The 15,765-nt window shown below is 39.9% G+C and overlaps 1 protein-coding gene across 1 annotated transcript in view; it reads left to right on the forward strand.

Annotated features, from left to right (window-relative positions):
- Window positions 1-15,765, forward strand: part of SNX25 (sorting nexin 25) — a 93,535-nt gene that overhangs the window by 32,978 nt on the left and 44,792 nt on the right. The window contains exon 4 of the mRNA XM_012643987.1: window positions 9,137-9,207. Within this exon, the coding sequence (XP_012499441.1) occupies window positions 9,137-9,207 (71 nt within the window). The remainder of the gene's footprint in view (window positions 1-9,136; window positions 9,208-15,765) is intronic.

The following is a 15,765-nucleotide window of genomic DNA, read 5'->3' on the forward strand; positions in this document are numbered from 1 at the left end:
TTTTAATAATGATGAGTTTCATTCTTAAAAATATTTATTTATTTATTTATGAGACAGGGTCTCGCTCTGTCACCCAGGCTGGAATGCAGTGGCCTCTTCATAGCTCACTGCAACCTTGAACTCCTGGGCTTCAGTGATCCTCCTTCCTCAGCCTCCGAAGTAGCTAGGACTACAGGTGCATGCCACCATGTCTGGCTAAGTTTTTCTATTTTTAGTAGAGACAGGATCTCACTCTTGTTCAGGCTGGTCTCAAACTCCTGGCCTGAAGCAGTCCTCCTGCCTCAGCTTCACAAAGTGCTAGGATTACAGGCATGAGCCACTGTACCCAGCCTAATTCTTAAAAATTTAACAGCCAGGTCTTATGAGCCTGCACAAGCCTCATGAACTGGCTCCAGTGCAGCACTGAGTGGTAACCACACATGCTTTCTCTTTTGATGACCCTGCACTAGACAGAAGTGCAGTTCTTCTAGAGATAGATGAGGGTTAGCAACACAGGAAGTCAATCTGTGGTGATCAATCAAGAATCTAAAGTAGACCCTGGCCAAGAACTTGGACTCAGGAGTCAAATTGACCTGGACTTAATAGAACAGGTTTGCATTTTTGCTTTGCTGCTTACAAACTGCATGATCTTGGGCAAGTCATTTAAACTCTGATCCTCAACTTTACCTGTGAATTGGAGAAAATACTTCCTATTTCATAGGATTGTTGTGATAATTAAATGAGATCATGCATGTAATGCATTAACACAGTTCTCGGGTCATGCTAGGCTCCCAGGAAGAGCTAAAAAAAAAAATAGCAATTGTCAGAAGAAGGCAAATAAATTCTCAGATCCTTACTTGAATAGGATTAATGGATGCAATGAGGCAACACAATATTTTATTTCAGAAAAACTTTACTCGAAATGTATAGGAAAGTCATTAGGACATTTTTAATATAGAATATAAAACTAGGCAACTAAAGATCATACTTGGTAAACATTCTGAACAAAAATGCTTAATGTGAGAATCAGGAATGAAAAATAGCAGTGGTTATACATCTACAAATACTTTATAATGATAATAGTAGCTGACATAAAAATATCAGGAATACTGGTAGAAACTAGATAGCAAAGAGAAAAATTTTGGTTTTTTTGAGGTTAACTAAAGGGCATCAGTTCACTAAGGGTGACATAACTTTGTTTCTGTAACGTGTAATTTCTGTAGCTCTGGGAGCTAGAAAATGAATATGGTAACATTTGGTTATTTTAGGAAGATAAAAAATAAAGATGAACAAGATTAAGAAAAGTATCACTTACCATAAACATAAAAACTATTTATAGTTAGTGAATATATTTCCAGATTATTGTATGTGTTTGTGTGTGTGTGTAGAGGAGAAAGAAAGAGGGGGTGAGAGAGAGAGAAAGGGGGTGTGTTTGGGGGGTGTTTACCTAAATTCAGCACACGTCACCTCAGGCTGCTGTGGTCCAGAACTCCCTTCCTGGTGTGACTCAGCGTATGTGTGGAGTCACAGTGTATGTGTGGAGATGGTTTCCTCAGCCCTTGGGGAGTGACTGGGGAGGGTCTGGGATGGCTGGTTACCCCAGTGTTCTTTTCAGGTATCATTCAGTATGTGTGCTATGCGTGGAAAAACATTAGAAAGCGTGTCTTAGTCTTTCTGTGGAATTAGCCACCTTCAGCACACTAGAAAGATGGAAAACAGTTTTAAAAGCTCCTTTAGCCGAAAGAGCCCCTCATTCCTCCAAGTCCTAACTTAAAACATTTCCCCTATTTGTGCTTCTGACACTCCCTGTTTAATGTCACTAAACATACCTCATCAGAAGGTAGCTCAGAATCCTCTTGTTATATATCCTCAGTAGTACTCAAAGACATAAACACTAAAAAGGGATATTTTTCTTCATAATACTGGTGGTGATTAATATTGGTGATTAAACATTTGATGACACTTAGTGTTGGCAACTTAGTGTTGGTGTGGGAAAATGGAACCTCATGTTCCACAGGTAGGGATATAAATGATCACCTTTCTGTAACACAATTTTATAATGTGAAAATATGCATTCTTTTTCACCCATTTATTACTTATAATAATTTAGCTTAAGGAAATAATCATGAATGTATAGAAAGATTTCTCCAAGAATGTTTCTTGCAATATTATTTAAAATAGAGAAAAACTTGAAATAACCAAAATGTCTAACAAGAAAGATTTGGTTAAAAAAAAAGTTGGTGCATCTATACAATAAATTACCAGGTATTAACAATGGTGTAATATTAGAATATTTAATTATATTGGAAGATATTAGCTAAATTGATCAATAAAAAAGCTCTAAAACATTATGTATATCCAGTCTTATAAACAAAAATGATATTTGCATAGAAAAAAGTTTATGAAGATATTCCAAATGTTAATAGGGGTTAACTTCGAATGTTGTGCTGTATTTTCTCATTTTCTTCAATGAACATACGTTATTTTAGAGAAAGAAAAAATTGGCTCAGACTGAGAAAGTAAAATCTGCCCAGCCATTTATCAGGCCAGTGTAACAAATATTAAAGGCAGCTACAAAGTTAACAGGAAACAATATTTCTCCCAAGTACAGGCTATGCACACTATGGCTTTAAAATGCCGTAATGATCCTTTCTTTGAGCTTTCTTAGTCACTGAGAAACTTCATTATCTACAGTCTAGACTGTCAAAAACTTTGCTGTTTGAAATTATATCAGTAAGAATGACACATCCTACTCTTGCCTGAAGGATCTAAGTCAGTTTGACACACAGAAGCAGCTTTCATTTACAACTCAGATGCAGAGCTGCACATAAGGGGTTTCTGGACTCAACATACCTATCTTAAGTTTATAGTTTTCAAGGAAATGGGACCTTGGATCCACCCAAAGTTGACCCCTTTACAAAATCCTGCTTTGAATCTATCAAAATGCTGCTTCCTTTAAATTTCATCTAAACTCTACTTTTCCCTGGAATCCCATAGTAACTTTATCTTTTCCTTTGTGGAGACACCCTCCAGTTCCTCTACTATGTAGTCTCTCACTGTGTGAATCAGCAAACCTGAATTTCTTGAGCTGCAGTGATCCTGTGGGCTTAGGTTGATTGGGCTAAAATAGTAAATATTTGTCTGGCCTTTGACTGTCCCAAGAAATTCCAGCATGTGCATGCCCAGAAAACTCTAATAGTTTCTTAAAAATCTGTGTAAGCTATGCCTAATGAAAATGAAAAGACTGATTTCTTTTTATTTTGCATGTAAATAACTTTGAAATCAATTCTGATTGAATTCCAAATCTGTTCTAAACAATAGAGTAGAAGGGCAATGAATCTATAGATTTCAAAGGTAATTATATACTTTGAAGTACTGTGTAGCATTTCAGGTGCGTTTCAGATTGGTGGGGAGTGTTCATAAACACAAACTCACTTTGTTTAGCCAATTGTGTAACACTAAAGAGAGGCGGGTGGCAATTCAGAGGAGCAGGTGGTGGCAGTTTTCTTAGTGTGGCTTTTTCCTAGTCCCTGGGACAAAGGATATTGTAGGTAGGATCTTGCCACATTTGGAAAATAGGTAAATTCTTGGGTTTTTTTGTTTGTTTTTGTTTTTTTGAGACAGGGTTTCACTCTGTGGCCCTGGCTAAAGTGCAGTGGTAACACCATAGTTCACTGCAACCTCAAACTCCTGGGCTCAAGCCATCCGCCTGCCTCAGCCTCCCTAGTAGCTGAGACTACAGGCATGCACCACCAGGCCCGGTTAATTTTTCTATTTTTCGTAGAGACGGGATCTTACTCTTGCTCAGGCTGGTCTCTTAACTTCTGGCTCAAGCAGTCCTCCCGCCTTAGCCTCCCAAAGTGCTAGGATTACAAGTGTGAACCACCGTGCCCAGCTTGAATTCATGTTATACCACTTCTCCTTAATACTTGAGTTTACTTTATCATTTTGGAAAAACATATACCAACAATCTGTGCACCCAAATATCAATCTTCCTGATTCTTGAACCAAACTCAGCACCTGGAAGGCCATATCCTCCTCTGGAGAAAGAAAGCTGAGTGAGTGCTCAGTATCTCTGAATTGCTTCCCAGAGTTCAGAGAGGTCTGTGCCCTCAAGAACAGCCATCATTTAGATGTACTTCGATGTGTATATATTGTATGGTTTTTGTAGAGAAAAATGAGAATGAGAAAAGTCAATCATCTCCTCTTGGTATCAAGTGAAAGTAAGTTAAACAAGTTCAATAATCATCTTCAAATGCCTGCTACGTGCAAAGCACTGTGTGAGAGGTCTAGTGTATATGAAGATGAACTGGCTGTGGATCCTTAGATTCTGCCCCCTGTCATCAAAGTGTTTGCAGTCCAGCATAAGAGTTAATAGAATTTTGTCAGATAAGGAGGAGTGATTGTGTGTAAGAGGGAGAAGAAACGGGAAGTATTGAGGAGAAGGGAGTCAGGAAAGAACTGGAGTGTGTTCGGGGTATTGCATGTGGTCTGATTTGGCAGAAGCAGTATCCAAGAGGGATATAGGAGGCAGTAAGGCTGGAAAGACTGGATTATCTGGCATTGACCATGCTTATGTATTTTGAAAAGCCTTGGGCAAGATAAGTATTATTAACCTATATTGAATTTTAGAGTAACAGGAGAATGGTTAAGAGCATGAGTTTTAAAGTCAGGCAACCCTAGATGGTAATTCTGGCCTTAATGCTTAAGAAGCAATGGGACCTTGTATCGATTTCTTAATCCACCTGAACTCCAATTTCCTCCTCTGTAATGTGGAGATAGTTATAGCACTTTTTATGAGGATTAAGTGAGATAATGTAAATTAAAATAGCTAAATAGGTACCTGTTACCTAATGAAAGCAATCTAAAATTGTTAGCTGGTATTATAATTTTAATGTTTTATTTAAAAATTTTAACTCTTTACTCAGATGGTGTGTATTTTCTTTAGTACCACTGATGATTCATTTGTTCCAAAGCATGAATCATTACAAATATCAAAAGAACAAATTGTTCAGAATATTATTCATACCTGCTAAGTGTTTGAGATGTTAACTCTTGTTAATTTAGCTTGTTAATATTTGTTGAGTGCCTACCTTATGTTTAGTGCCAAGCTAGGTACTATAGGAAAATATAAGACACAATTCCTATTATAAGAGGCTCATGATCTAGTTGGGGAGAAAAAAGTAGCACATCTTTATTATAGACAAAGCCACAATTTTGTGTTAGGCTCAAAAATATGTTACCATTTTTTAAAGGAGAATTAGGCCCTGAAATGACTGGACACACCATTTTCTTTGTTCACAGCATTCTTTGTGGAAGTGTGACTCTTTAAAACAACAACGTAAAATAGTAAATAAAAAGGCACTATTAAAGAACAGAAGTAATTTAAGATTTCAGCGAAGGCAGATATGAAGGTGCTTAACGGGGATTGGGGAAGACCTGAGGGAAGAAGTGATATATATATAAGGTCTAATTAGGTGGATAAGTGGGAAGATTGCCTTCAAGAAGCAAACAAAGCATGAGCAAGAGCCTAGAGAGACCATAGAAAGGGCAATATAGACACTGGCCCGACTTATGTGCACATGTCTGTGGAGGAGAAAAAGAAGCTGGGTTGGAGAAGAGAGCCAGCGCCAAGCTGTGGAAGGAACGGCAGGCTAGAGGTGTTGAGCAAGGGAGAGGTGAGATGAAAGTGGTCTTGTGGGAAGGTGATTTGATGGGGTGCTCAAGATGGTTTGGAGAGGGAAGGATTAAGATCATGGAGACAATTAGACTGTTTAGCCATTGCAGTGCCCCACGTGTCAAAGGAGGAGGCCTGAAACAGGGTGGTGGCAGAAAGAAAGGAGCTTATTTAAATCTCAAAGCCAATCAGTATATTGGCTTTGAGACTGATGATTGCTGGTGGGGTAAAAATATCTAAGATGGTAACACCTTGAGAAAGATGATGGTAATAGTGCAGAGATGGGGAGGTAAAGAAAACTTACTCTGCAGGAGAGAAAGTAAAGTTAGTTTGAATAGACATAGATAGGTAGGTAAACAGTCCGGAAAGTCTTAAAAAGACTCATAATTCTACCACGTTAACACAACTGCCCTTTCTTTCATCTGTATTTTGCCTTGTAGCCCTGGTTCATGTACCCGCATGGTTACATGTCTGCAATCATAAATGTACCTGCCATTTTGCATTTTTAAAATTAGTTCATCATAAACTCTATTTTCATGTAATCTTTATGATCATAAATATTATTGACTGAGTGTTTGCCCTTTAATCTGATATATTCTCAGAGCTTCCCAAAAGCAGGGACCATATTGGTATTCATTCCTGTGAACAAGAAAAGGTTAACAAATGTTTATTTAATGAAAGAATTATTGACCACATAGATTATTTTCATGCTTTGTAGAAGTTGGTACAACAAATATGTATATGATAGTTTTGGTTTTGTGTTTTCTTTTTTTTTGCCTCTCTTGTTTCCTTACATTGATGATAAATTCTCAAGATTGGAATTGCTATGTGGAAGAAGTCTATTTGCAGGACATCTAATCTAGATGGCAATGTACAAAGGGATGTTTGGAAACATATACTGGAGTTGTGTGAAAAGTCCATACTGTTCACTAGTAGAACCTAAGTCCCAAGGTTAAATTAAGGACTTGGGCTTTGATGGTTCCAGGTTTTTGTATGCTGCTTATAAGCTGTTTCCTCATCCATTTACTAACAGAATTACTCATGTAATGAGCTACTTTTGTGGTTTGCCGTTATTTGGCAGAATGAAAGCAGTTCCAGCAAACACTTTATTGATCATTAATGCCCTAGCAAGACTTTAGTTTGGCAAACATTGCTGAGTGTATATTCAGCCTAGAGTTGATCTTCTGTGTGTATGGAGTCCTTAAAGAGCTCTCTGTCAGTTGGAGCAGCATTTGGCCATGAGACAGCTTGACATACAGTGAATTAAATAAGTTATGAGTTTATTTTTCTCCAGCAACAACATGTCCTGAGATAGGCAAATGGGGGCTGTTATGATGGTTCATGAAGCCACTGGAGCCCTAAACAATTCCTGTCTTCTTACTGTGTCTTTATTAGCCTGTGGCTTTTATCTCCTGATTGCAAGGTGGCTGCTGTACCTTCATCCAGTTGCGTCCTTGTTTTATGTAGAAAAATGAGGGATGGGCAAGGACAAAAGGTTGAAAGGGTTTGCTGTGGAGTTTACTTTTAGAAAGCTTTCCTGGAATCCCCACCCAGCCATTTCTACCTATGTCTCCCAGGCTAGAACAATGTCCCGTGACCAACCCTAACTGCTGGGGGAAAGGTTAGCCTTTTTAGCTGAGTGTGTCGCTTTCCCTGATAAAACTGTGGGTCAGTAAGGAAGGAAAGGAGACTGGACATTGGATGTGCAACCAACAGCATCTGCCACCATCTTTGGGTGACACACCGACACTACTCCTGATGACATACTCATTGAGATGGTGAGTCAGACATTGATACTTACATTGCACAAGTGAAGACATAAAAAGGATGCGAATTAGTGAGGAATCCATGAAATAGCTATGGCTGTGATGAATTTGTGTCTCCTGGATTTTAATTGAAAAGCAAAAGAACGTATGTTATTTTGTGCTCTAAAAGCCAGCCAAATTAAATCTTAGAATGCCGCAAAGTTTGTGTTCAAAGTTAAGAATTAATGTTAAATAGCTTTATTACTGGCAGATGCAATTAAGTAGGTTTAATTAAGGGCTAAGAAACACTCAGGGTGCATCAGTTTGGTTAGGGTAATACTTAGTAACTGTTGAATAACCCTTAAGAAAATTTGGATTTATAAAACCCAACTGAATATGCTCAAAATCGCCACAACTCTAGGGTTATACTCAGCACTTAAAATGTAAAATTTTGTTTCTTTTTTCTGACTCAGAGGTCTTCCCTGTCACACATTCATTTACCTGGTGCTCTAATCTAATGGTTCTCAATTCTCACCATGCACTGGAATTACTGGGGAGCTTTAAAGAAATTGATGCCAGAGTCCCACTGCAGATAGATTCTGATTCTGGTCTAGAGCGACATATAAGTGAGAAGTAATGAGGGACTGCACTCAGGCAGGGGCCGTGGAGCTACAGGGGAGAGGACAGCTTTGAGATCTATTTACGACAGCACCATCCAGTAGAACTTTCTGAAGTGATGAAATGTACTTTCTGTTTGCACTCTCCAATATGGTCCACGAGCCACATGTGATCGTTGAGCATGTGAAACGTAGCAAGTATGATTGAAAAGTAACTAAACTTTTAATTTAATAACTTTAAATGGCTACAAAGCACTCATGGCCATCTTATTGGACAGCGCAGATTTAGGTGGCAGAGTCAATAGACTCTGCTTGCCTAGGAGTATGGAGGGGAGGGAGGAGTTAAGCAGAACCTCAGAGTTTCTACCCTTGGTGAGGGGTAGGTAGTAATACTTCCATTATGGGGAGTAGAGTGGGGGCAAGTGGGTACGTGATTTTTACATTAGGGCCTCAGAAATGACTAGCACGTGGCGCGATGCCCAGCCTGTTATAGGTGCTCAATCCATGTTGGATTGTTTCAGTGAGACTTGTTAAGGATTCACAGCTCCTGTGTTACATTTATTTAGTACAAATACAATCTAAAGCTGCAGTCCTAACCCCCTGGGCCATGGACCAGTACTGGTCCTTGTCCTGTTAGGAACTGGGCCTCACAGCAGGAGGTGAGCGGTGGGCGAGTGAGCCAAGCTTCATCTGTATTTACAGCAGCTCCCCATCACTCACATCACTGCATAAGCTCCGCCTCCTGTCAGATCAGTGGTGGCATTAGATTCGACATTATGGTGAGTGGTATTCATTATATATTACAATGTAATAATAATAGAAATAAAGTGCACAAGAAATGCAATGTACTTGAATCATCCCAAAACCATTCTCTCCCTCCTGTCCATAGAAAAATTATCTTCCTTGAAACCAGTCCCTGGTGCCAAAAAGGCTGGGGACCACTGGCCTTAAGTCCAGGAGTTCAAGGATGCAGTGAGCTATGCCGTGCCACCACACTCCAGCCTGGGCAACAGAGCGAGACCCTGTCTCTAAGAAAATAAATAAATAAAATAAAGGTGTCTCTGCGAATAGTTTTTCTTCTATTAAATCTTTTCTCTTTTTCTCTTTTTAAATATCAGGTATCAAATTGTAGTGGAAATAATCCAAGCGACTACAATTAGCAGCTTTCCCCAACTGAAGAGGCACAAGGGTAAGAACCAGTTTGTTTTCCTCAGTGACACATGTTACTGGCCCTAGGTCTATCCACCACCCCTCCTTTCTCTCCTGTCTGGTTTTTGGCAATATGATCATTCTTTTGGCTTACATTTAAATATTTCAAGTTTATTAAAATATTAAATTATTAAAATAGTATAATAGCATTAGAGAGAGTAAATATAATTTCATCCTAACAAAAACCTTTGTATTTCTGTATTCCCTTATAAACTGTATTCATCTGTAGTCATAATTTTTAGAAGGTTAAAATCATTGGATATATAGTGTTTCTGTTCTATTTTTAAATTAAACATGATTACACGATTTTTTCATATATTGAAATTTAATTTTAATATTCATTAATATTTCTCTCTTGAAAAATGATAATCATTTAAATGACTCCAGTGTTTCATAATTTACTTAATCTTTTCCTTTACTTAAGCATTTGAATCGTTAGTAGTTTTTTTTTCCGCTTTCCACTCTTGTGTTGTAGATTAGAAAAAAAAGTCTATTTTTTTTTTTTTTCCTGTTTGTTTCTCTTCAAATGAAGTAAGATTTTTACCCAGGCTTGACACTAAGAAATAATTATGGTATGAGGATGGCTCTCAACTCCCTGTAGTTTGCCTGATAGTAAAACATTCTCCCTCACATAAATGTGGTTAGAGAACATGTTAAAATCTAGATTGCAGAGCAGGTCTTGATTCGCAGATGACAGGCAACAAACACTACTTTCACCTTGTAGAGTAAGTAGACTTCCCACAAGACTCTCTAGACCTGCCCAAGTCCCTGTCAGGGGGTAGAGTGCTAAAAGAAGAGGAAACAGTTGGGACATGACAGACTTCCAGGTTTCTCATTAGCATAGAGCAGCAAAAGGAAGCTCAGGCTGGAGACTTGGCTCTCTGAGTCACTGACAGAAGGTAGACACGTGTATAAAGCAAGTGAAGATAGACCATGAAGACACACTAATTCTTAATCTCAGCCCAGTAAGGAAGACTGTACAAATACGTTCATTCAGCAGTGTTTACTGAGTTTATTATTTACTCAGTGTTTACTGAGTTTATTATCACCTAGTGGGCTAGTTGATAATCGTACAGTAGTAAAGAAAACAAAATCTCTGCATTCTGTGTCCCTAAAGGAGGCTGGGAGGCAACCAGACAATAAACAAATAAAATACACAGTATTTCAGATGATGTGTGCTTGGAGTAAAACAGAGTGGGTAGGGGAAGGGGAGAGGTGGTGGGGTTCTGCTGGAAGGGAGGCTAATTTTGCATTCACGTAATGAGCTGGGGAAGATCTCCCCTAAATGGAGACCTCCGAGCAGTGATCTGGGAGTCTGAGGGTATCTGGGGAAGGGGAGGTGCAAAACACTAAGGCAAAAGCTTGCACTGTTTGAGGAAACCGATGTGGCTGAAGAAAGGGCTCAGTCGGTGGAGCGAAGCCACACATGAACCCAGAGGTGGCCAGGAGCCCAACCACAAGGGGCCTTACTGGTGCTGTTGGGGCTTTGGTTTCATTGTCAATGAGGAAGGACGTCTTTATAGGCTTTTGAGCTTAGGAGACTTGATCTGATGAATTCCTACAAGAGTGTGGGCTCTGTTCCTCTCCTTTTGCTCACTGTTCTTACAGAGAAGATGCTTCACTTTCAGACCGTTTGGCAGATACTTCAAAGAGACTACTAGAGAGCGATGTCTTCTTGCCACCATTATCTTTTTTTAGTGCTCCTCCTTCTTGTTGTGAGTTTAATCATAAAAATACCTTTCATATGTTGTTACTCTATTAGTTTGCTTGGGCTACCATTCTGTAGTACCACAGACCGGGTGGCTAGACCAACACAAATTTACTTTCTCGTAGTCCTGGAGGCTGGAAGCCCACAATCAGGGTGTTAGCAGAGGTGGTTCCTTCTGAGGGCTGTGAGGGAAGGGTCTGCTTCTGGCCTCTCCTTGTCTTACAGATGGCTGCCTTCTCCCTGTGTCTTTACATCTTCTTTCCTTTGTACCTGTCTTTCCTTTGTGTCTACATTTCCTATTCTTACAAGGACACCAGTCCTGTTGGATTAGGGCCCATGCTAATGACCTCATTTTAACTTGATAACTAACTTCTGCTGAGACGTTATCTCCAAGTGAGGTCACATTCTGAGGTACTATTGGTTAGGACTTCAACATATGAATTTATTTTGGAGGTGTGGAGAAGGACACAGTTCAGCCCATAGCAGTATGTTACTTAGACATTCTCTGTGATACTTGTTTCTCTCCTGTCTCTGTTTTCCATCTAAGCCGTCCTCACAACTATCTTGGGGATCGTGGCTTCCTTCTATTCAAGCATTGAGGAAAAGACCAACAAACTAAGCACATTTGGGGCCTTGGAGCTATTTTGCCTTGGGACAGCAACCATCGGAGACTGGTTTCATTACTTCTCTGAGGTTACTGTTAGCAGTGATTATCATCACCACCCTCTGTGTCTGCATAGTATGGTGCTCCAGAGGACTTCAGTCTTCCTGCTTTCTGCAATGTTAAACTGCCGAGATTAGCTCTTTTTTTTTTTTTTTTTTGAGACAGAGTCTCACTCTCTTGCCTGGGGCGAGTGCCCTGGCGTCAGCCTAGCTCACAGCAACCTCAAACTCCTGGGCTCAAGCAATCCTACTGTCTCAGCCTCCCGAGTAGCTGGGACCACAGGCACGCGCTGCCATGCCCGGCTAATTTTTTCTACCTATATTTTTAGCTGTCCAATTAATTTCTTTCCATTTTTTGGTAGAGACGGGGTCTCGCTCTTGCTCAGGCTGGTCTCGAACTCCTGAGCTCAGAACAATCCGCCCGCCTCGGCCTCCCAGAGTGCTAGGATTACAGGCGTGAGCCACCGCGCCCGACCACATGTTAAGTATTTAACATGAAATTTTAACGTGAGATGTGTGCTCATTTTATATATATAAGGACAAATTAAGTGGCAAGAAGTTACTCTTAATGTGGAGTATTCTGGTTGAATTTTAATTATAACTGAAGTATTTGATTTATTCTAAGTACTAGTTTCTGTCTACCTAAAATAATCAAAAAGGTCAGAATTTGTGCTTGAATAAACTCTCTTTAAAGTTCGAGGACTGCAACGGGGACACAAGTTCAAGTTGCCTTGGGGAGTGCTCTGCAGAGTAAAAGAGAGGCTCAAGGTTTTAAAGAGAAAAAGGATGAATCATGAGAGCGGGCAGTTACGAAAGTTGTTCATTGGGAATTCTTACTGATTTACAGAAATCACACTGGTTAGTTTTTGGCTGTACGTTGTTGAACTATAGGGTGTATGGCATTTTGTGGCTGCCTGGCATTGGTTTGTCTAGAGTCCAAATTGTAGGCAGATACTAAAAACTCAAAAATAATGGTCAGGGCTAAAAATCTAATGACAGATATGCTATAGTTTTACTCTGAAACATAATTTTTCTCTCTCCATTTCCCCATTTCTACTAAAGATAGTAGGACCAATTTACTTGTTAAAAAAAAAAAAAAGTTTTAGTATTATATTTGACCTGATTGTTTGCATAAAGTGCAACAAGAATATTGATTAGCTATATAGGCTCCTTTTAAAGTTGGCTTTGCTGGAACTTTTTCATGATGAATTTCAGATTAGACTTTTAAAAGCCTCTCAAGGGTAGGAAGTCATGCCAGGGATTCAACATCAGACTGTGCCTGTAATACCTGCACGAATTGGGTGAATTCCTCTCTTCTCCAGGTCCCAAAATATCCTGCGGTTCCGGGGCCTGTCAAAAAGTGACATTCTTTACTTACTTTACAGCTGGAGGAAAGTGCATCTAAATTTTTAAAAAAATCAAGGATCCCACTTTTACACTGAATCTCAGTCTCTGCAGAGAAGGAAACACCATGAGACTGGGCTACACAGGCTTCCCCAGTGCACCTCGCTACAAAGACATTTCCCTGGGGCTGGTGACTCTGCAATCAGCCCATCCCCCATGGGAGTTCTATCCCTTGGTGGTGAGTACTCTCATAGCCTCCAAGTGTTCAAACCTGCCTTTTTATCTGTAAACACTTGAAGAAACCAGTAGCTCCTTGTAACAACTATTTATTGCAACCACTATCAGCCGCCTCCAAAACTGCAGCCCTTGCCAGTGATCCGCCAGTCATTGCATAGCCAAAGGTTGTGTTCTCTCACAGTGCAAAGTAATCTGTGGCACCCAAAATCCGAAGAGATCAGGTAATGTAATGCAAAAGAGAGAAGAGCTTTACACATGTCAAGAAGCCGTCCACAACTTGTCAGGCTACACAGGAAGACATAAAATCCCCCCAAAAGGGGTGAGTGACACCTTTTTCTGTGTTCCTTAAGGGGTCTAAGTCATTAGAAGTCTCCTAGATTTCTTCATGTGGTACAGAAGACAGCAAGAGGAAGGAGGAGCTTAAATATCAGCTTTTAATTAAGCTGACCTTTGACCATAGAGCTCTTTTTTAAAAAATCCTTTTAAATCTCTTACTATCAGATTTTGGCTAGGACAACAGCTGATATTCCTGGCTTTTGAACTTTTTTAAACTAAAGGGGAAGGTGGTGTGGAGCTCAGGAGGTGATACATGGCCCATTTCCTAACAGGTTGCAGCCTGGGGGTTGGGGACCACAGCTTTGGAGGATACCTTATTCACTAGAAATGTGTCTGCAGTTACTCAACATTTTTTCAATGCCATTGTATATTAGGTACAGCAGGGCAATAAATGAAAACTGTCCTTCACCTTAAGGAGATCATAGTCTAATTTGTAGACACACATACAAAATGACAGTGCAATTTGATAAGTGCAGTGAGAGTTGCATGTTCAGGATTTGGTAGTGGCACAGATGTGTAAAGTGGTCAGCTCTACCTGGAACAGAGGTCAAGAAAGGCTTTCTTTTAAGAATAATGCTGAGTTGAGTCATAAAGGTTGAGTGGCTCTCATTTGCTTCTGGGCTTGTCAGGGGGATGTGGCTAAATGGTGCCACATGTGCATATACAAAGAATAACGTTGTGTTATAGCTTCGTGTGTATAGTTTATGTCATGTGAGACACTGTGCTGGTGCTTGGCATGCAGTGGACAGATGAGGCTTGATAGGTAGACAAGGGCCTGTCCTGAAGGGCCTTGAAGTCATCCTAAGAAGTCTGGACTTAATCCTGTAGAGCACTGGCTCTCAAACTATAGTATGCATCCATCTCACTTGCTTGTTAAAAGGCATATTGCTTGGCCTCACCTGAAAATTTCTGATTCTGTAGACCTAGAGCAAGTCCCATGAGTTTGCATTACCCACAGATTCCGTGGAGATGCTTGTGCTGCTTATCCAGGAACACATTTCGAGAATCACTGCTATAGATGATACAGAGCCATTGATGTATTTGCGTTTTAGTACCCAACTTCTAGTTTTTTATTTACGACTAGACTAGAGAGAACAGCTGGAGTAGTTGAGAAATGGTCTGTTGAAATAAGCTGGCTAAGTATAAGAACTCTATCTAGTAGTGATGGGCTCGTGCTAAATTTCCCCTGCAGTTTGATGTGAGTGAGCCCAGAATATCAGCTCCCTTTAATGCTTTCTTCCCTGCTGTTCTGAATCCTGAAATGTTATCAAGAACAGTTACGGTGATTCAAGAGTAATGTTCATTCAGCTGACTACAACAAAGGACATGAAGTTGATTTGAGTGGGTTGGAAAGTGCTATATATAAATAGTACACACTTGGGAGTGATAGATGGGGAGGCTCTGCCTTTTTATTCATTTTGTAAAATTGTGAATCTTGCCCAAGTGTAACTAAACAGTTTTTTTAGGGTATAGCTAAACAGTTTTGGAATTTAATATATCAAGTAGGACTGTAGAATATATCAATATGTATAAATACATACACAAACAGAGTGCTACTTGCTGATAAGCGAAATGATTTCCATTAGGAATTTTTTTTTTTTGAGATAAGATCTCTCTCGTCACCCTGGCTAGAGTGCCGTGGCGTCAGCCTAGCTCACAGCAACCTCAAACTCCTGGGCTCAGGTGATCCTCCTGCCTCAGCCTCCCAAGTAGCTGGGACTATAGGAGCTTACCACCATGCTTGGCCAATTTTTCTATTTTTAGTAGAGACAGGGTCTTGCTCTTGCTCATGCAGGTCCTGAACTCAAGGGATCTTCCTGCCTCGGCCTCCCTGAGTGCTAGGATTACAGGTGTGAGCCACTGTGCCTGGCCAGGAATTATTTTTAATGATATTATGTAGCTGCTTTGTCCAATCTAGGATTTAAAGGTGTCCCTGCCTGAAGGAAGTGAGCTAGCTAATCTGTGGACTCTAGTGGATCTCTTGGGATCTTTTCTAATGCTTCGATGTGATATTATTTTATACCGTAGCAGTCAAGTGATACAAACAGTTCCTAACTGATTTGAATGACCTAAACTTACAAAAGACCTGCTGTGATTCGAGTATGGATGCCTCCCCAAATTCACATGTAGAAACCTAATCACCAAGGTGATAGTATTAGAAGATGGAGCCTTTGGGAGGTGATTAGGTAATGAGGGTTCCACTCTCATGAATGAGATAAGTGACTATGATATTATGAGATATATATTTAT

Source organism: Propithecus coquereli, unplaced genomic scaffold (genome assembly GCF_000956105.1).
Source record: "Propithecus coquereli isolate 6110/MARCELLA unplaced genomic scaffold, Pcoq_1.0 Scaffold203, whole genome shotgun sequence".
In the NCBI taxonomy this organism is placed as follows: Eukaryota; Metazoa; Chordata; class Mammalia; order Primates; family Indriidae; genus Propithecus; species Propithecus coquereli.